The 22,493-nt window shown below is 40.2% G+C and overlaps 1 protein-coding gene and 2 long non-coding RNA genes across 5 annotated transcripts; all 3 read right to left on the bottom strand.

The window, feature by feature from the left end:
• Window positions 1-208: 208 nt before the first annotated feature.
• LOC128882773 (uncharacterized) lies at window positions 209-982 on the bottom strand. Its single transcript, XM_054134502.1, has one exon. It carries the CDS (start codon window positions 980-982, stop codon window positions 209-211), a length of 774 nt encoding a protein of 257 aa, XP_053990477.1.
• Window positions 983-4,086: 3,104 nt separating this feature from the next.
• On the bottom strand, window positions 4,087-12,337 carry LOC128882762 (uncharacterized). 2 transcript variants are annotated; one of them, XR_008458544.1, is made up of 3 exons: window positions 11,604-12,337; window positions 11,409-11,514; window positions 4,087-4,246 (listed from the first exon to the last, which is right to left on the bottom strand). It is a non-coding gene; the product is annotated as an uncharacterized LOC128882762 (long non-coding RNA). The 2 variants fall into 2 exon arrangements; XR_008458543.1 differs by lacking the exon at window positions 4,087-4,246 and having other exon boundaries at window positions 10,972-11,514; window positions 11,604-11,729; window positions 11,810-12,337.
• Window positions 12,338-17,946: 5,609 nt separating this feature from the next.
• LOC128882760 (uncharacterized) lies at window positions 17,947-21,156 on the bottom strand. Of its 2 annotated transcripts, none has more exons than XR_008458542.1 (6): window positions 20,533-21,156; window positions 20,343-20,446; window positions 20,079-20,185; window positions 19,812-19,917; window positions 19,541-19,646; window positions 17,947-19,378 (listed from the first exon to the last, which is right to left on the bottom strand). It is a non-coding gene; the product is annotated as an uncharacterized LOC128882760 (long non-coding RNA). The 2 variants fall into 2 exon arrangements; XR_008458541.1 differs by having other exon boundaries at window positions 20,528-21,153.
• Between the last annotated feature and the right edge of the window lie 1,337 nt (window positions 21,157-22,493).

Raw genomic sequence — 22,493 nt, 5'->3', positions numbered from 1 at the left:
TTTTGCGGCGAGATCCGAAGCCCCAGAGCCTGGATCCTCGCGACCACGATCGCGGCCGCTAGTTCCGCCAGCCTGTGGACCCTGGTCCCATCCCGACCCACCGCGATGATCAATGTGTCGTCCACCGTGGCCTCTCGGTAGACCTCATACAGCGCCGCCTCCCTCGGGGCATGGCGGCGTCGCACGCCGCCGTCAATGACTCCCGAAACTAGTCAGCTTCCCGATCGACGTCCGCGAGCGGTCCAGCCGGGGCATCCGGCCAGGACGCGGCGAGGGCGGCCGCCATCAGGGCGTCCTTCTCCAAGCGCTTCAGCGCCCATCTGCGCGGCGGTCGGCCCGTCGCGGGTCCGCGAGCAGGATGGTACTGAGGGGCAGCGGAGACATCCATAAGGATGTAGAGGTGGTCACTAAGGGACTCCACCTCCTCCGCTACCCCCCATCCCGACACGAGACGCGAGGCGGCAGGCGTCGCCCACGACAAGTCGACGATCGACTCGCCCTGCCACCGCACGCACGTGCTCACGGACCCCCGGTTAAGCAGCCGGAGGTCCGCGCTCGCCGCCCACTTCAGCACCGCCCGACCCCTCGCGTCCGTTGCCGGGCCACCCCACGCCGTGGACTTGGCGTTGAAGTCGCCCAGCACGAGCGTTCGGGCTACTGGAGAGCGGGACAATGCGTCCCGTATCCCGTCCAGCAGCCACTCGAACGCCGCGAGTGGGGCACTCGGAGGGGCGTAGACCCCGATCAGGCCCAGGCCGCCGCACTCCGTCCCGACGAACCCGTCGCCGCGGGCGAACACGCGGAGGGCCGCGGTGTCGCTGCCCACTATCACCACGGAGCCCAACGCGTCGGCCACCCAGTTCGGGCGGTCGGCGACGCGGTATGGCTCCGCGGCGACCGCCAACCCCACACCTAACTCGGCCAGGCAGTGGATAAAGAAGTCCTGCGCCCTGGCCGAGTGGTTGAGGTTGGCTTGGAGCATCCGGACCGGGGGCATGAACTTTAGGCCATGTCCATGGCCTCCCCCAGGCCGGATCCTCCCTCCATCGCAGCGGGCGACCTCGCCCGCAGCGCTTCAGCCGGCGCCAGCGCCGGTCGATTGACCGGCGTAGATTCGCCCGAACTCGGGGTCGTCACGCGAGCCCTCCTCCCCTGCTTTGGCGGTGGAGGGGCACATTTTTTGGCCCCGAGCCGGTGGTCGGCTGGCCTGCCCAGGTCAGAAGAGACCGGGCATCGCATGGGCGCCGTGCACTCACGTGCCCGGTGGCCCGCACCGGCGCACCTGTAGCACCGGTCACCGCGGACCGGATATCCAGGACCCATGGTGAGGTGAATTTTTACCTCACCCAGTTCCTCACAGGCCACGGGTACTTCCGTGCGTACCTGTCGAGGATGGGCAAGGTCGGATCCCCGGGATGCCGGTATTGCGACGCAGCAAGGGACGACGCGCTCCATACGTTCTTCGTGTGTGACCGCTTCGCCAGAGATAGGGCAGATCTGGTCGCCCTCGTAGGAGACGTCACCCCCGACAACATCGTGGGGGGTGATGCTGCGGGGGCCGACCGAATGGGAAGCGGTCGCGCAGTACGTGGAGCGTGTGCTGCGTCGTAAGAGAGAGGAGGGATGCCTGGATGATACACCGGGCTCGCCGTAGCTTCGGTTCTCTCCGACCGGCGGAGGCCATAGCGGGTCCTAGTTGCCACGCCCCCGGACTGTTATTATGCGAAAGCAGGTCTGGTCCGGGGGGCTAACGTGGGAAGCGGGTGGTTTTTTAGTGAGTAGGAATCTCACACTGCCGGACGTTGGCATCGTCCACCGGCGCTGGGTGCCTATGAAGGGTTTTCCACCCTCCCAAAAAAAAAGAAATAATAATAGTAATAGTAATGATAATAATAACAATTTTGTAGTGTATGGTAAAATGTAGCCAAATGGAAGCGGGAGGGAATTTATGGTGGAAGCGTTTATAAGAATAAGAAGAATTCATATGGAATTTGATGACTTGTAAGACAAGATTCCGACACCAGCTCAACTATCCCGAGGATATCGCTGAGGATGTCCCTCCCTCTCCCTCTCCCTCTCCCTCTCCCTCTCCCTCTCCCTCTCCCAGTTGATCTTCCAGGGAGAGAGTGTTATACGATGTTTATCTTTTAGGAAATATTTTAATCGTCAAAGACTAGGTTTGTGCTCGATTAGAAAGAATTCGGGATGGTAAACCATCTCGAACACATTCCTGCTGACGAAATAAAGATAAATAAAAAAAATTAAGTTGTCGGCACATAACAAAGAAGAAAGTAAAATTATATATATTTTTATATATTATTCATGAATTTAAAGTATATTCTTTACATTATCCTTTTATTGTTAATAGTACAAAGAAAACTAAAAAGTATTACAAGATGTAAGACTTAGAACATAAGTATAGATATAAAATGTTACAAAGAAAAAAATGATATATATTTTTTGATAATAAAAAAAAAAAAACTTTTATATACAATGTTTTTATATATGAGTATAAACAAAATACAGTACATAACAGTCTGAGATCTTACACAAGTTCGACTTACAATATTTAATTGTAACAACCCCAAACTTGTTCCCACCTAGAGTAAGAAGTGTAAAATGTAAAAAGAAATAAGAAAAATACCTGTGATCCCATTAATTTATAGATAAAAGTGCGTAGACAATGATAAAATAATCTTAACACAAATGTATTAATAGCTAATGTACTATATAGCTGCGAGGTAAAGTAAAGAATATCAATGTTATAAGACCGGGAGAATGAACGATCTATAAGAAAAGAAAGAATGAGTACAAATATCGAGCGAAGCATGAATGCAGTTTAAAGTCAAATATTCAGAGTTTGCTGAGGAATGAGAGTAGAATCTAAAAGAACATTGTTACTGGAATGGAAGAGTGAAAGAAAAATATTAATGATTAATATTGTTAATTAAAAAAAAAAGAGAAGTCAAAATTTAGAGAGTCAGGTATAATAAATAATTGCACGCAAGGGAATGAGTGGATTTAAAAGACTGTTAGAATGGAAGGATGAGAGTAGATAAAATCGGAAGAAAAGTAAAATGTCAAACGCAAAGGAACGAATGAATGAATGAAAGATTCGAAAGTACGCGTGTAGGGTAGGCAGAAGTATAGGTACGAACGAATGTGAGTGAGAAAAACTAGATTTGAACAACGCGCGCGGAATGGTAGGCAGAAGTGCGAATGGCATGGAAGGATGCGAGTTGACCGATTAATAGGCGATAAGCAAAAGATGGCGCAGCACATAGTTTAGTTTAGTTTAGTTTAGTTTAGTTTAGTTTAGTTTAGTTTAGTTTGTCTTTATTAAAGTGCCTAAGGTTTATACATTCCTTGTTGCACTACTATATGCTTCTTATATCATTGTTCGTCTCACATTCTGTTACGCTCTCACTCTTATATCGGCTTACGTCTCTCATTCTATTCCGCTCTTACATGTTCTCATCTTTTTCTCGCTTACACCTTACATTCATCCCTCCGTTCTTCAGAGATTTACAAAATAAATATATTTGCTCCCGTCATGCATTCCTTCAAAATTACAATTTTTCTTTTTAATTTAACCACTCTCATACTTCCTGGTCTCATTCTTTTTCCTTTCTTGCATCTCTTTCATCCTTTCTTAACATTTGATTTTTCCTTATTACTCTATCGCTCGCATGCTTTACTTTTTCAGAATTCAATTTTTGTCTAGATACGCTCATACTTTTTGCTCTCTTCTTTTACATTCTTGTATCTCTTGACTCATTCATCATACTCTCTGTCATGCCTTTAGAATTAAACTTTTTTCGCAATTTAATTTTGCACTCGAACACTCGCATGCTTCTCATACTTCTACTTTATCTTTTGTACATACTTTTGAACTTTCTTAACTTAAATTGTTAATATTCTACGTTTCTCTTTTTAAATTTTTCTACTTTTATTCGTAGACCGCTGCCCTTCGCTCGCTGGTACTCTAAGAAAAGATTAGGGGCAGCACATAGTAGTGAAACAAAAGATGTAATTACACCTTACCACTGTAATAAAGACGTACATACGAGCTTCAATGCCCTCTGATGAGTGGGTAACGTATTAAGCACCCCCCCTTTTTTCGTCTCACTCCGCAAATTGCTCCGTAGTTCTATAATCCCAGAAATTTCAGGTCACAAATTTGAATCCTGGGAACTTCCACCGCGGTGGGGACGCTTAGCGAATCTTTCGTGCCACAGCTTGCATTCTGTAATAACGTAAAAAATAATTTTTTGGAAAAAAAATTTAACCGACTTCAAAAAAGGTGCAGTGAAAAGCATGAAATAATTTCTAGTTAATTTATTAGAATACGCACTAGCTCTAGATATAATTACTTAAAAGTATGGGAAAATGCAGTGAAAAGTGTGAAATAATTTCTATTTAAACTTCATTGTTATTCACCGTCGTTTGATGAATTTGGATAAATTATTCAATACATCATATTAAATGCAATGCACATATTTCGGAGGCGGCGCAGATGTAAAAAATTTTTAATTCCGGTTTGGGTTAGTTTTTGGTACAGGCGGCAATATTGAATGCTGTCAATGTATACATGTTTATTGTCTATTTGGAATTAATAGTTAATGTATATAGTATGTACACAGAAATATAGTTTGAGTAGATTTGGGGCTTTTTTGGAAGGGAGGGGCGACAAAATTGATTACTGCTAATGTATAAACTCTCTCCATGGAAATACTGTATGGATATGAATACGTATAATAGCAATAATTACAGTTCATATTTTTTGTTCCTTCGACAGATAGTTAAACCAAATTTGGTACTTTTGTCTATAGGTAGCTGTTCGGTATCTTTGCTCGAACAGATTTTTGTCGAGTTGACAGAATTAACGTAAGAAATTTCCCAGTTCGCAGACGAAGCAAATACCGATGTCTAAAGGAAACAAAGATTTTTATGTGAAACTGGTGAATCACAAGAAAGTCAAGAAGTCTCGCAGTTCGAAACAGACGAAGCATGAAGCTTTGTAACATATTTCTCGCACGCGTCGATGACGATTACGTGACGTATGTCAGCGGTGACGCTCTATGTATTCCCATCTTCGGAGAACAATTTGGACGCCAAAATTTCCAGGCGTTTACGTCTCTCCGCACCACATCGCTCTCCGTGGTGGCCAACATTGTCAGAGAGACAGAAGAGAGAGAGAGACAGGCGAATCGTGTTGACGTATATCGATCTTTTTGGAATTCAGACAGTCCTCGATAATTCGCTAGGACAGTAATTTTATATTATGCTCCGCCTCCGAAAAATGTGCATTGCATTTAATATGATGTATTGAATAATTTAACCAAATTCATCAAACGACGGTGAATAACAATGAAGTTTAAATAGAAATTATTTCACACTTTTCACTGCATTTTCCCATACTTTTAAGCAATTATATAGAGCTAGTGCGTATTCATATACATTAACTAGAAATTATATCATGCTTTTCACTGCATTTCCCATACTTTTAAGCAATTATATCTAGAGCTAGTGCGTATTCATATAAATTAACTAGAAATTATTTCATGCTTTTCACTGCACCTTTTTTGAAATCGGTTAAATTTTTTGTCCAAAAAATTATTTTATTTCACTCTTTTTAGTGGCAATCTATAACCAATAGGTTTCATGCAATAACAACAGTTATTTCATGCAATAACGAAGCCTACGCTACCGCAGGCGCTCCACCGGCATACTCGCGCTCTGATTGGTCGGAGGTTTCTGTCAATATCTCCTTAACGAAGCCTCGAACAACATTTTTGTTAAGAAAAAATTGTTTCAAATCACACACACCCCCCGCCCCGAAACACTCCATTCAAGGACATCTAACATTTTTGGAACACCCTGTATAATTGGAAATGGGATTATCAGGAATACATCTGCAACTACATGTGAAAGGATTGATTGCGTTTGGTAAATTCCTTGTCGAGCTGCACCAGAGCATAGCAATTTCGCACCAACAATCGTTTTATAAACAATAAAAGTGTCCATAAATTTTTGCAAATGGGAACATCACGAATTCATGTATCATAAAATGCAGAAGGTTCCATTGCGCTCGGTAATTTCCTCACCGAGTTACATCATATAATAAGAATTTTGCGATAACAATAGATATAAACAATACAGAAATTCATAAATTTTTGCCTCTGTGATCATTGTGAAAACCTCTCCGGCAGCAAAATGTAAGGGGTTTCATCGATTTCATCGGTTTCAGGCCAAACATACGTGAAATAGTACGCTTTTTGCGATAAAAAGTGATATAAAGGGGTAAAAAATAAGACAAGGACAAATGTTTTGCTATGGGACCAAATGGCAAATGCTCTTCCAGATGCAAGAAGTTTCAATCGGATTGGTCCATCCGTTTTGGAGTAAGAAGCAAGACAAAATGTTTCTGTTTAAAAAAAAAACGGGTAAAAAATGACAAATCGCAAAAGTCTTGACACCATGATCACCGGGGGAACATGCTCTACAAGATGCAATAGGATTCATTCCGATTGGTCAAGCCAACTCGGTGTAATAGGTGAACAGACATTAAAAAAAAAAGAAGAAAAAAACATGTCGAATTGAGTAACCTCCTCCTTTTCGAAGTCGGTTAAAAATGCTGTAATTCTTGGAGGACAATGAAGGAAATGCTGAGTGCTGAATTTTCACACAAACTAGACGTGCATAAAGTGCACAAAGAACTGTCACGTCGTACCAAGAAGGAGACCGAAACATACCAAGAGTACATCTACAAAATGTTCAGTATAGCGAAACAAGTAAACATGGAAAATGCAGCGGTGATAACGTACATTATCGACGGAATTCAGGATGAAGAGTTGAACAAAATCATATTGTATGGTGCTAAGGATATACGTGAATTGAAAGAGAAATTTGCTCTTTACGAATCCATGAAGGAAAATGCGCGAATGAAGAGTGTGGCGAGAGTGGCGAAGAGAAACCTAAGAAGACGAATCGTGGAATTGCTGCTTCAAATGCCAGGAATACGGACACATTGCACCGCAATGTGACAATTCGAGTAAGTCCCCTAAAGATACATGCAGTGCGTCGCAGTTATTAAAGACGAAGCGTTGTCGAGATGTAGAGATCGAAGGTTGTAAATTGACCGCGCTGATAGACACTGGTAGTGATTTGACCTTGATGCGAGCGGATCAATATGTAAAAATCGGAGCGCCTAAGTTAGGAAATCAAGTTGTTAAATTCCGCGGCATCGGATCCGAAAGCAATTGTACGCTCGGAGAATTTTCGACGAATATTGCGATAGATGATGAGTTACGTGAGTATACGTCATGACGGTGCATGTAGTTTCAGATACATTAACGCAGCATTCGTTGATTATTAGTACAGATTTTCTAAACACCGTTGAACTGAATATAAAACAAGGAGATATCTGTATTCGTAAAATAGATGGTACAGATTATGATAAACTACCAGAGGTGTTCAAAATAGACGTACTAGTAGAGGCATGCGAAATAGATTTATCACACGTTACGAATATCCAGCGTAGACAAACGATTAAAAACTTAGTTCAGAGTTACAAACCACAGAAAATACGCGAAGGAGTTAAAATGAATTTAGTCCTTCAGGACGATATTCCTGTATATGAAAGACCGCGGAGACTATCTCCGCAAGATAAAGTTGAAGTCGATAAACAAATTGCAATGTGGCTAGAAGATGGAATAATATGTCAATCTGAATCAGATTATGCAAGCCCAATTGTATTGGTTAAAAAAAAGGACGGTTCGACCAGAATTTGCGTTGATTACAGGCAGTTGAATAAAAAGATTGTAAAAGATAGGTACCCACTACCCTTAATCGAAGATTAGTTAGATTTGTTACAGGGCGCGAAAGTATTTAGAACATTGGATATCAAGAATGGATTTTTTCATGTCCCTATTGAAGAAAGTAGTAGAAAATATACAGCATTCATAGTTCCCATAAGTCATTATGAATTTCTTAGAGTACCGTTCGGATTATGCAATTCACCAACTATTTTCCAAAAATTTATAAACGCTGTTTTCAAAGAATTAATCGCAACCGGAATCGTGTTAACGTACATGGATGATTTGATTGTTCCATCGAACGACCTTTCTCGTGGTATAGAAAACCTTAAATTAGTATTGCATGTCGCGGGTGAGCACGGTTTGTCAATTAATTGGAGTAAATGTTGTTTCTTGCAAACGAGAATAGAATATTTAGGTCATATAGTCGAGAATGGTAATATTCAACCGTCAGAATACAAAACAAAAGCCGTCGTGAACTTTCCAAAGCCTCAATCAACTAAAGATGTTCAAAGTTTCCTTGGTTTAACCAGATATTTTAGAAAATTTGTGCCTCGATATTCCATTATTGCGAGATCGCTATTGAATATGTTGAAAAAAGATACTAAATTTAAATTCGAATCATGTGAGCAAGAGGCGTTTGATAGGTTAAAATTAGTTTTAAGCGAAAAACCAGTTTTAAGATTGTATCGTGCGGGAGCAGAAACTCAGTTCCATACAGACGCGTGTAGTATAGGATATGGTGCGATTTTGTTGCAGCGCGACAGTGAAGACAGTGCTTTTCATCCCGTGTACTACGCAAGTGGAAAGACAACACCAGCTGAGGAAAAATATACTAGTTACGAACTTGAAGTTTTGGCGATTGTGAAAGCGTTGAAGAAGTTCCGCGTCTACTTGCTCGGTATTTCATTTAAGATTGTTACAGACTGTCGGGCGTTCGTGATGACAATGCATAAGAAAGACCTTTGTGTGCGTGTGGCAAGGTGGGCGATCCTTTTGAGTGAATTCGACTATAAGGTGGAGCATAGGTCAGCAAAAGGTATGGTGCACGTTGACGCTCTAAGTCGAAACCCACTACTTATTGTTATGTTAATAGACGAAAACGAACGAGGAATAATTGCGCGATTGAAGAGGGCTCAAAGGGCTGATTCAAAGGAATGCCTCAAAAGGTAGAGAAAGTCGTGCAGAATTGCATTGACTGCATTCTTGCGGAAAAAAAACAAGGCAGACAAGAGGGATTGTTAAACGCCATCGACAAGGGGGAGTTGCCGTTTGATACATACCACATCGATCACCTTGGACCGTTGCCTTCGACCAAGAAGAGCTATCGACATACCTTCGTAGTGATCGATGCATTTACGAAATTTGTTTGGCTGTATGCCACCAAATCAACGAACTCCGCTGAAGTAGTTAGCCGTTTGAAGAAACAATCCGTCAATTTCGGGAATCCAAGGAGAATTATTTCCGATCGGGTGACGGCATTTACGTCAAGTACTTTCGAAGACTATTGTCATGAGGAGGGCATACAACACATCTTAATCACCACAGGAATTCCACGAGCAAATGGTCAAGTTGAAATAGTCAACAGGACGCTTATTCCCCTGCTGACAAAATTATCAGCACCAACACCAGGAGAGTGGTATAAGCATCTGGAAACGGCACAGCGATATTTGAATGCGACCCCCAGCAGAAGTACCAACACTACGGGAAGATCCTCAAATCAGGCAACTTATTGAAGATGAGTGGGCGGCAATGTTTCAGGAGGAACGCGATCAGGTGCGCATGGAAGCAAAGAAGAGAATCGCGGAGATTCAGGTCGAAAACAAAAGGGTGTTTAATAAAGGACGAAAGAAATCAACGGCGTACAAAGTTGGGGATTTAGTAGCCATTAAAAGGACACAAGCTGGACCTGGATTGAAATTGTCCTCGAAGTTTCTTGAACCGTATCGCGTATCGAGAGTTTTGCGGAACGATCGTTATGTGGTACAGCGATTAGACGAGTGCGAGAGGCCGCAAACAACTTCCACCGCAGCCGATCATATGAAGTTGTGGACTACTGATGAAGACAGTGATGCGAGTGATACTGGTGAATATCAGAGGGGGTTGAGTGTAGTATCGCGATTAAGAGAAAGTGGCCGGCAGGCCAGAAAACCGTTAGCCCTGACTCGGTGGAAAAACCCCAAGAGTCAGCTCCAGCGACGCAAGGTCCTCTCGAGAAAAGGGGGTGCGAATAGACAACGGCAAAACATGACCATATTTGGTAATGTGCGTGGCCAAGGACAGTTTGCGTGGTAGGAAAATGCGGACCGTGAAGAAGGCAGGTTTCTTTCGGCGAAAGTTAGTCTTATAAGCGGACGTGCCGAGGTCGAGTCGAGGCCAGAGCTATTTTAGTTGTTTTAGTCGTTTTAGTCGTAGAGTTATGTGAGTCGCGTTAGTCAAATAGTTTAGTTCTTATTTTCCTGTAATACCATTTATTTTACCTTTTTTTTAATTATAATAAACAAACTCATCCTACAATAGTGTATGAGGTGTGTTATGGGAAAATGTTGCGCGTAAAAAGATTGAAGCCATATGATATAATGAAGTTTATATAATTATGAAACATATGTTACAATTAAGTAAAGTAAGTTTATACTGTTACGTCCCAGCTTATCTGTGACTCTTTCTTGGGATCTTCGTCTTCAATTAAAGAGCTAAAGCTCACCTTAACTGTATTCGCTAACGGGAAAGAGCAATTCGGGATTGCAATGATTGTTTTCAAGGTTTAGCATATAAATATGTATTGTTACAAAATAACGAGTTTATATTACAATATCGGTTTTGGGAAATCAAGTATACAATTATGTAGGTACGTTACCGCTTGTCGGTCTTACAGTTTGGTTGTACCAGCTATCTGTTGTGGTCCCAAGTTCAGCGGATGTGCTGGCGTTGAGCGCTGACGCCTATTTCGCTGATTCGCAGATCGCATGATTCGGTTCCCGAGAAACGGTTTCCGAATCGTTTGTCAAGCGCATTCCTAAAAGTATCTGATCTTAACTATTCGCAATGCGAGGTCGATGAAAAGGGACACCGGCAGGGCCGGATGTAACAATACTTACAGTTAATCACATAGCATAGTTATTCTGGTTCATACTTAGGAATCATTTACACATATTAGTAAAAGTTAAGAGAGAGGTAGGATATAATAAATTAATGCACGGTATAAACACACAATACTTTCCTTAAAATATGTATTCGCGACTACACAATTAAAGTCGTTAAATTAACTAAAAATTAAAATTAGCTAAATATTAAGTTACATATACAAATGCTCCTATTCTCTCTGGCATCAATACTCGCAAACTGGAACCACCTGTCTCAGCTACAAAGGATAGTCATCTTTAATGTTTCCTCCCTCACATTTGCAACAAATACTCATATAAAACATAATGTATATTTACATAACAGGATTTTTCGGTAATAAAAACAATACTATTCCAGCATCTCTTGTCTTATAGAACGCCACGATACATGGAAATATCCCATAAATCAAATTAACTCAACTCAAAAATAGACCTACCCCTAACTCTTCGAACAGAAAGAAGTAAATACCTATAGAGTATCCTCTCAGATTATACAGAATACAAGACTCCAGTAACCTAATCATTCCGTCATACCCAGGCGAACAAAAATCCTCTCTGCTCCCCATACAGCAAACCTAAAACAAAACACAAGAATCAATGAATCATAAAGCAAAATACTAAAATACTGCGATACATAGAAATATCTTATACAAAACAAACTGACCCCAATCTAAATCAAATCAACTCAATTCGGAAGCAGATCTGCAGCACTGCGTAAAAGGTTTCAGAAACCTAAATAACTCCTCGCATCCAAGGGAATAAAATCCCCTCCGCTCTCGTTACAGCAAATCTAAAACAAAAACAAACAAACTAAATAAATCGTAATGAAAACACCACACACACGGAGAAATCATACATAAGGCAAATAACCTCAATCAAAATCGAGTAAACTCAATTCACAAAAGATCACAGTACAGAAACACTAGAGCACCGCGACACATAGAAAAGTCATAAAAAATTAAGCAAGCAAATAACCTCAAACCAAAGAGTGTCACATAGAGTGTAAGGTCCCATAAGAGCGCTATATAAAATCAGAGGGGCCAAGCTAGGACTCCGTCGCCGATGTTGCGTACCCCTACTTTTGATAGAGATAAATTAATTCACATGTCACTCTTAGATGGCAGCGGAGACCCGTTTGCCCGTTGTTATGGAATGTGAATGAACCTTTGCGTTTGGCAATTCTATTTGAAGTTAGTTTAGCGCCAACTACGATTTTCTTGAATTTACGGTATTTCGTTTTTTTTTTATTGCATTTTATTTAAAACAATTTGTTAATACACACTCGCATAGCGACCGTTAATTAGTATAGACGTCTATTGTAAAAGCTTGTATTTAAAGTAAAGGAATTCAACATTTGTGTTCAATTAGTTATATTTAAACAGTTATAATAAAGTTCATATTACATTTCCTACTTTATCTTAAATTAACTTATTCCTGGCTAAGTCGCACGCAGATCTAATAATCTTGTCACGTGCGGGGTGAACGCCAGAAAAACCCTAAGTCTTTAAAAATAAAACCGCACGGACTCGCAACACCGAAAAGATCGACGCGACATAAAAACCGAGCTAGACGAAGTAAATTGTATGGTCGACACTCGTCAATCGAAATTTAGCTATTTTTAAATATTTATTTCTCGAAAATGAAAGACAATCGCGCCTTGTTGCAGAGATTGTTCTACATGCCCTTCTTTACATATGAAAAAAATTTGATTAAAAAATTCGGGGGACACTAGGCGATGTCTCTTTGTGAGCTCGATCTCGTTCAAAAAGAGCTCGTCCGGATCGCGACCTCCCCTTGTGAGCTGTTGAACGTTTTCGAAACGGCATTTTCTCCGCGTCGCCCATAAATTATTGTAAATACTACCCGAACTGTATTATATGTGGTATCATTGTAATCAGAAAAATGTCACAAATGTAATATTGAAAGTCTCGCTTATTCGGCTAGACCCTTAACTTTCAGGTATGGCGGCATCACGCAGCCTACTTGTAGGCACACGGACATGCCACCAGGCGTTGCATGTATGAGTGTGTCTCGGCACGGCTGCTCGCCAGCCTTCATGGCCGGCACCATGCTGCCGAATATTGTTAATTATGACAGAAAAGAGCAAAAGTAGAGTACCTATGGGAGCTTGCGCTCTAGTTTGAACATTTATCTAGCGGAACGACTATTGAGAGGTGTGACGTACCTTGCGTGGGGCCGGGAAAGCCGCTAATCGACACGCTCGGTGACACAATTTCCACGGACGAATTTATTTGGAAGAATTGGGCGCCAGTGCCAAGTGCACGCGCCCAATTCCACACACGCACGCCAAAAACGGAAACCCAACCAGTGGGCCCTACCTGGCTCGTCGGCCTCGAGGTCCCTATATTCTTCCAAAGGCCTTCGGCGGAGGAGACGTCCTCAGCAGGGTACGGCGGGGAAGCTCACCCAACACACTCACGCAAAATTACAGAAAGAAACTTTCGGCTTTGGTTTCGCGTATCCACAGGTGTGGCTCGCTCGGGTGTCGCGTGTCCCGTCCTCGTTCGCGGTTAACCGTTAATTGGTTTCGATCCCTAATCGATCGCGCATCGATCGACGCGCTCTTCTCGCCGCCGGCTCGCGGCTCTCCCCACCCAGGAGCTGTACGGGCTCCTCACGGTGTCCCACCAACATGGCATCTTCAGGTTTCCCCTCGTGGCAGCGTCGAGGGGCGATGGCATCAGTACGTGTTTCCGAGGGTGGTCAGTCCTTTTGGTGTGGCCACACCAGGATCCGGGGGACTTGCCGCGCTCGCGCGAACACGCGGCTCTATCACGGAGGGGCGAGGGGGCGCGATAAGGGGGGTCTCTAATGTCCGCGGTCCACTCTCGCGGACCACCTCCGGCCTGGGGTGTCCGGCGAGGAAGGAGCAAGGCCCTTCCGGGGGTCAGGGTGCTTTCGTGACGGGCAGAAAAAGTCTGCCCCGTCACAGAGGTCTCAAATTTGCATTGGCGAGACAAAAATAGGACAATGCAGAACCCTTGCAGTACCGTGTACGTATACAGTGGTGTGGAGCTGTGTGAGTGCGTACCAGCACATACAAGGCACGGGAGTCCACTCCCTTAAAGGGATAGGAATGGCGCTTTGGTCGTGATTGAACGATATTGTGTCGATATTTAATAATATGAGCGTCCAAAGTGGAGCAAAAGTCGAGCAAAATACATCCGCAGAATAGTTGTATTTTTAGGTCACTAAAAGGATTTTGCGACTCAAACGACGACCAGACCGCCATTCCTTGGACCTTTCTCTTTCGAATGAGCCCTCATTAAGCCCAAAATATGCTCATATAAGGACAAAATCTGTGGGCAAAAAATTGCATTTCTAAAAACGAGGTTCCGCCATTTTGACGATAATACAAAGCAAGTTACGTCACAAATTTAGTTCGGACAATCGATAGGAGATGGCGCTTACTGAAGACGACTGCTAACGTGATGTCGATACAATTGCAATGTTGCCGTTCTCACAACAGCGTCTCTCTACACTGTTGCCATTTCACTGAAATCGAAATCGCGCTTAGCATCCCGTATCCTTACCGTATCCAGTCTCTCTTCCTTCTTCATCGAACTGTTTCTTTCTACTTTCCTCGTCGCTTCGAAACTCTAGCTTCGCGCTGGACGAAGTTCGATCCCAGTAGGAGTCACTTATTTTTTTTTTACTTTTTCTTCCGTTTGTATGATGTTTTGTTATGGAAACTACCTTTTTATATATTAATATTATTTTTATACAATATTGTGCAATTTTTATGTTTTTTATCGCTTTGAAACAGAAGTCATCATGTGAAAGGAGTTTTTACAAGCTTTTATAAAAACTTACGTCCTTATAGTTTGTAAATAACAATTTAATTGTATTAAACAAACATTGCACAACTTCTTTCTTTTTTTTCCTTTTCTTTCTTTCTTCTTTTCTTTTTTTTTCTTCCTTCTTTTTTCTGACTTCTTTTTCAATGCGATAAAAAACATAAAAATTGCACAATATTGTATAAAAATAATCTTAATATATAAAAATGTAGTTTCCATAACAAAACATGGTACAAACGGAAGAAAAAGTAAAAAAACAAATAAGTGACTCCTACCGGGATCGAATCGCTTCCAGCGCAAAAGATCGCCTTCGCAACATGGCACCCTATCGACTGTGCTACCCTGCTTCTATAGGGGTCCCAAAAATGTTGGAGTTCCATGAAAGGGGTGGTGCGGGAGGTGATTTGAAACAACTTTTTCCTTTGCCAAAATGTCGGATGGGGCTTCGTTAAGCAGATATTAACAAAAAACCCCGATCGCAGCAGCCGCGGTAGCGAAGGCTACGCGCTAGGCGGCCGTGTCAAGGTCCTTCGATGCACGTCGAGTCACTTGTTCGCGTACGAGCACGACCGCCGAGCGCATAGCCTTCGCTAGCAAGGCCGCTCCAACGGTATGCGCGCGCTCTGATTGGTCAGTGTTTTCCGTTAATATCTGCTTAACGAAGCCGCATCCGACATTTTCGCAAAGGTAAAAGTTGTTTCAAATCACCTCCCGAACCACCCCTTTCAAGGAACTCCAACATTTTTGGGACACCCTGTATAATACCTTCGACTCTTATACGGTTGACACTCATCAATCGAAATTTAGCTATTTTTAAAAATTTATTTCTCGAAAACGAAAGAGAGTCGCGCCTTCTCACTTGCAGAGATTGTCCTACATATCCTTCTTTACATATGAAAAAAATTTAATTAAATAATTCGGGGGACACTAGGCGATGTCTTCATCGCCTCATCAGTTTCATCAATTGATAAATGAAAAGAAATTGTAACAACCTAATACTAAAATCGAAACGAAACACCATCATTTTCCGTAAAAAAGAAGATAATTTTTTGGCAGTTGGGTGTCAGGTTCACTGTTCAGCCGCGAACATCATTATTCGTCGCGATTGAGTAAGATACGAGTTCATCATCGTTCGCTCGATCCCCAAACATACCACAATGTTTCGAGGAGACATTACACTCCTCGTAGCTAACACGCCTATCAAACATTATACACGGCCTGCACATTATAAACCTGGTCAACCTGAGATCAGTTTCGTCGCCCAAGGTTGCTCCATTAATGGAGCCAAAAGATTCACACTTCGGTGGTCGGAATCAGGAGTCCAGAACTCCACGGCAGGCCGCGCTCACATATGTATCATATACATTCAAACCTGCGTGCAATCGATATATCAATTTTTCGAAGTAGCTGATCCGTTAGCTTAACCGTGACAGGTCAAGACAGCTGAGCGGATCGAGCGGACGATGAATTCACAGGCGACTCCAAACCGACTTGCGATCGAGGAGTGGCGCCTAGCAACGCGAAAACAGGGGCAACGATCTCTTCGCAAATTACCATATATGGCAATGGCCATATTGAAATTAACCATTAGAATCGAGCTTCTAGAAGATTCTAGAACCTTCTATCGACAAGAGTGGAGAAATTGTTGCCTTCCGGACGAATTTCAATTTTAACGACACTTGTTCGAGATCACTCGAAGCGTTCAGACGTAAAAATTATAAATCGTTCACATCCTCCATATTTTAACATTTCTTGTGAAATATTTGTATCATTCTGGGGTTTTTTATGCCGCACGGCTTTTTTCCCATCGAACCAATAAACAGTTAACACACCTCGGCTCAATCAGTCGTTATTATATTTTCTTTCCTTATTTTGAAAAACGGGACTTCTTCGTGTAGAAGAGGTTTCGATAGAACATTCACATACCCTAGTAGTACAAAATATTGAATCTCATTTTAATATTTAAATATACATATGATGTTTATTCTAGATTTAGAAAAAAATATTTTTTTTTTTAAGTATAAAATGAATATTTATTCAATATTTAGAATGGAATATTTTTTCCCAAATATAAAATACATATTTATTTAATATTCGCAACAATATATTTTTTCCCGAATATAAAATATATATTCATCTGATATTCAAATTCTCACCGAGATAAAAAAAATTAAAATAACTTGTTTTAATTGAATCCAATCACAAGAAATAAAGTAATAAAAGTAAAATCTATGAATAAATGAAACACAATATAAAATTGATTTAATTTTTTTTTTGAATCTCTTAATTTTCAAGATTTATTCAACATCGCCCGAATATTCAATACGCATCTTCTAAACATAAATTTCACATTATCCGAATATTTTTTAAACGCTTCTTTTATAATATTTATGGGAAATAGGAAACATTAATAATGGATTTTTCAGGATATGTAGGTATCAGTTTTTATAATCAATTAGTATCAACTCAAAAAGTAATTTGTATTAAACTTCTTTATTTTTATAAATGAAATCAGGGTGTACAGGGTGTATAAAAATTATTGGTCACCACTTTCAGGGTTTATTGTACACATCTGGATCGGTGGACATTTGCAAAAAAAACCGTTCTCAAAATCCATTATGACCTCAAAATTTTAGGTCAAAGTGTTTTTTAATTTTAAAAAATTCTACTCGAGGAGTAGGTAAAAAGCTTCAAAGGAGCCACATGGCGGAGACGAACCGTTGTCGCGTAAAAAATTGCTCAAGTTTTCCAAATTCTCGATAGCGCGGAGCAACTCACGAGGCGCCGCAGCGGCGCCGAGGGTCCCCCAACCTAGCTCCTATTTGTATATGCACGCGCGATGGTGAAGTGTGACCGTACTACACAAACGTAATACGCAGCGCGGAACGGAATACTACTACTTCCTACGCTGAGCATTCGGAATCACTCAAGGAAGAAATATACAGTATATGTTGTTGAGAAGAAACTATACTGTATGGCAATAACGAGCAGCTCCATCTAGTTTTCCTCCGCTGCCGCATATCTAATGGTAATACCACTTCTATGCAGAGAGTAGCTGCTGTAATACCAACCTGCTGAATCGGAGAGATCACGTGCCGTGTCTACCCCCTAAAGGCGTCAGACTAGAGAGCGGATACTCTGGGGTTCGAATCCTATCGGTAGCATTTTTTTTCTATACATCAAACTTCATTTTTTCTATTTCTTATTATGTATATGGTTTATTCACATAAGTTTAACAATATTTATTTAGAGTTTTAAAAATATTTAAGTCACATTTTTACGTAAAATACACACAAAAATAGTTTTGGAACATAAACAGTATTAGAAAACTCCAGCATAATGCATGTACCTATATGAATAGCAGCTATTATTTATTATTTATCCCATGCTCGATAACTCCATACTATTATACGGCCATCTGAAATACTTAGCACCATTTTTAATCAAAATGAAGTTACGCCTATAATTAATGAGGACCGTGATGAAGATTAAAAACCGGAACGCATTATTTTCGGCTTAACCCATCAACGAATACAACGATAAGTATTTTTAAACTAGTCTTCATATATGTATACATTTAGAGCAAAATATAAATAATTCTGCAATTACTAGGATAGGTAAAACCGAAAGCTACAGGCAAAAATGATATTCAAGAAGGAGGTCGGCATTCCTGCAGCATTCTGCCCACAATTACAAAAGATAAGTCCATTTCTATCAACTACATACAAATATTTACTTTTATGATAAATAAATAATTCTGTAATTAGCAGGTCACGCAAAAAAAAATGAAGTTTGACGTATAGAAAAAAAAAATGCTACCGATAGGATTCGAACCCCAGAGTATCCGCTCTCTAGTCTGACGCCTTAACCGCCACGCCAATCGGCGATATTGTTAGCGATGCGAACATTCCTGTATATATCCAACAGAATATAATTTTTTCTTTCTTTTAAATCACATTTTTTAGGTAACATAATTGCTTGTTTCAGTGTAATAACGCTAAAAATTACTTAATATATGCCCACGACAAAGCCAAGAAGTATAACTTTCTTCCTTGCAGCAAAAACATCGAAAAAATTCAGATTTATTGTTTTTGACAATGAAGCAGCCGAACAAAAAATTTAAAAAAAATTGACGACACTGCCTGCTATTGTACATTATCAGGGAACCAAACAGTAGAATAGCATGTTTTCATATTTTTGAGAAAAAAATGTTTTTCCGATTTTTTTCATTTTTTACGGCCACAGTTTGCAACAAAAACTTTTGAAAATATTCTCAAAAATGCGCCTTAGGATCCGAAATGTGTCAGATTTTTTTCAGAATTTTAGAATGCATTTGAGACCGGAAAATGCGCCGAAAAGCGTAAAATCTATTTTACCCTGTAACTACCCTCACGGGCAAGCTAGAGGGTTAAAATTTTACTCAGAGGGGTTTTTCTTGGTCAGCTTTCGAATGATTCAAGAGCCATTGAAAAAGCTCTAAGGGCAGTTTTGACCATCTTAATCGACTAGGGCCTTACCACTAGAATATCTACTCGAAATGTACTGCATACAAGACTGATAAAACCTAAGCAGCTCTCCATATCCATGCGAATAAATCCTCTCCACACCCTGTACAGCAAATCTAAAACAAAAACACTCAAAACCAACAAATCATAAAGTAAATATTAAAACACCGAGATACATAAAAATATCTTTTGATATCTAAGATTTTAATCTAAACCAAGCTAACTCACCCTGGAAGTAAATTTATCCACAACTCTGCGATTAAGAAGAAATAAATTACCTTTAGTGTATCCTCTCAAACTGTACCGTACATAAAATCTTGGAAATCTAGCTAGCTCTTCGTACCCCTGTGAATAGAGGTCCTTTCCGGTCTGTGCACAGCAAACCTAAAACAAGAGCACTCAAAGTCAATGTATCTTAAAGTAAAATACTAAAACACCACGACACATAGAAGTCTCCTTTATAACACAAACAAACCCCAATCTAAATAAAGATAATTCAATCTAGAAGTAAACTCATCTCCAACTCTACGAATGGAAAAAGTAAAATACCTGTAGAGTATCTTCTCAGAATGTACAGCGTACAAGTCTCCAGTAACCTAAATAATCCTTCGCACTCATGCAAACAAAAATCCTCTCTGCTCCCTGTACAACAAACCTAAAACAAATATATAAAATCAATGAATCATAATATAAGTACTAGAACACCACGATACATAGAAATATCATATATAAATCAAAATAACATCTATCTAAATCAAGTCAATCCAACTCAGAAGTAAATCCATCTGTAACCCTACAACGAAAAAAGTAAATTACCTTCGTAGTATCTTTCCAATATGCTCTGCGTGCTAGATCGTAGGAAACTAATTAGCTCCCTGTACCCAATGCAAATAAAAATTCTATCTGCTCTCGCTACAGCAAGCCTAAAACAAAACAAATAAACCAAATGGATCATAATATAAGTATCAGAGCACATCATATCGAGTAGGATTGAGCATATCATAACTTCAACCTAAACCAAATAATCTCAATTCACAAAAGATTTACCCTCAACTCTCTGAACAGGAAGAAATAAATTACCTTCAGAGAATCCTCTCATGAAGAAATGCACACAAGCTATAGTGGCATGAAGAACCCATCGCACTCCTACCCACCAAAATCTTCCTCCTTTCGACACGACAAACCTAATAGAAACAAACAAAATCTAATCAATCACACTATAGAAGCATCAGAACACTGCGATACATAAAAATGTCATAGCAAACCGAACAGATAAATAATCTCAATCCTAGTCGATTCAATCCAACCTAGAACGTCAAACCCTATAGAACGAACGAAGAAATGTATCGAAAACGACATCTCACGGTGACAGACGAAAAAACAATCGAAACACATAAAACATGAAACGTGTAACGATCAAGCAAGGAAACCGCGACACCATCCATACCCTAACCTATAAAATATAACTATACCCGAATAACTAAACAATCCTATTAAGGGTGCGCAGGAGACAAACCGGCGCCACCAACGGAAAGTAGGTGAACTACTAGATAGTTTTTCCCGTTTTTCAGGCACAATAATGAAAAAAACATATAATAATTATGAATTTCGTAATCAGGAGAAGTAAATCTATCGTCTCATCAAGCGTTTTTTGGAAAAAATTGAAAAAAAAAAAATTTCTTGTCTTTGAACGTATTTTTAGCAAGTTTCAAAAGCGAAATTGCAAAATGTGTAACTGTCTCCCGCAACGGTATTTTATAAGGAACAGTTTAAAAAAAAAATCAGCCGGAAAGGTCGTTTCCTCGCCTCATAAAATTACAATGGTGTTGTTATGAAATCGAGAAGACTGATGCGCTTGCACAATGGCTTGAGTTTCACGCTCTCCACCACAACACACCACAGCGCTGGTGTCGTCTCTCCTGCTGCTGGTGTGCCGATAATCTAAAAACGCCTCTCAGCATGGTTCAGTACCGTACTAAAAGTATGAAGCGCCCGAGCTTATATATTTTACTTTTGCATATGTATATATATTCAATATTATATTGTTAAGAAACGTCATGTATATGTTAAGGTTGTTTATATTGCATTGCAATTAATTGATACAGAATAGTTTGTTACGATAATTTCAAAGTAGTAAATAATAAACAACTGATATGATATTTGTAATATGGTACGAACATAATAAAGTACTAATTGTTATTTGTGGAATGTAATGATAGTATGCAATGTAAAAAATATTGTATAATAAAAAAGGTAAAACGTTTATGAACATTATTTTTGAATATACGTAATTACATAAGAAAAAGCACACTAACAAAGGGAAGGCACGGATGTTGCAATTGCTTTTGCAACGACACCCTATGGGGGTCGTAGTACGCATGTAGTACTGCAAAACCATTTTGGCCTTTTTCAGAATGGGTATTTGTTTTCAATGTACAATAAAAGCATCTACCGAGGTTCGTTTAATGGATTGGTAGAGTATTAGGTTGTAACGCTGCTTGACCCCGGGTACGAATCCCGATTGATGTATTTTTTTTTTATTTCAATTTTCTATCAGAAATATACTTTTTGGATATCATGTACTATATACTGCATATTATATATTACCTTACGCATATTTTAAGGTTAAAATTAATTTTTTAACGTAACATATCATGCCGGAATACCTACTTGCTGTAGGTGAGTAAGTCTTTACAACGATTTTTATGTTTGGTCGTAAGTTTATTTCGTTTTATCGTGACAGTCACATGAAGGAAGGTTTGAAAGTTTGAAAATGGATAGTGATTCTGTGCGTGCAAGTTGTTCTGAAGAAATAGTCATCGCTAACACAGAATCCAAAACATTGTGGAATATAAAATGTAAAAACTGCAATCGTTGTAAAGATTTACTCACCCACAGCAAGTACGTTAAAAATTAATTTTAACTTCAAAATATGTGTAAGGTAATATATAATATGCAGTATATAGTACATAATATATGAAAAGTATATTTCTATGACACAAAATTGAAAAAAGAGAAAAAAAATCAATCTGGATTCAAACCCGGCCAGCAGCGTTACAACCTGATACTCTACCAATGAATTCAATGATCCTTCCTAGATACTTTTATTATACGTCTATTAAGAACACATATAAAAAACTTTAAACCATAATATCTCGAAAACGATGGCCTATTCTTCAAAAGTCAAAATGGTTTTGCAGTACTACATGCGTACTACGACCCCCATACGGT

Source organism: Hylaeus volcanicus, unplaced genomic scaffold (assembly GCF_026283585.1).
Source record: "Hylaeus volcanicus isolate JK05 unplaced genomic scaffold, UHH_iyHylVolc1.0_haploid 12182, whole genome shotgun sequence".
NCBI lineage: Eukaryota > Metazoa > Arthropoda > Insecta > Hymenoptera > Colletidae > Hylaeus > Hylaeus volcanicus.
This window is presented reverse-complemented; position numbering and strand designations above follow the sequence as displayed.

Bases quoted from the DNA above. Each gene is read 5' to 3' on its own strand.
- LOC128882773 (XM_054134502.1), bottom strand. From the start codon at position 982: ATGCTCCAAGCCAACCTCAACCACTCGGCCAGGGCGCAGGACTTCTTT.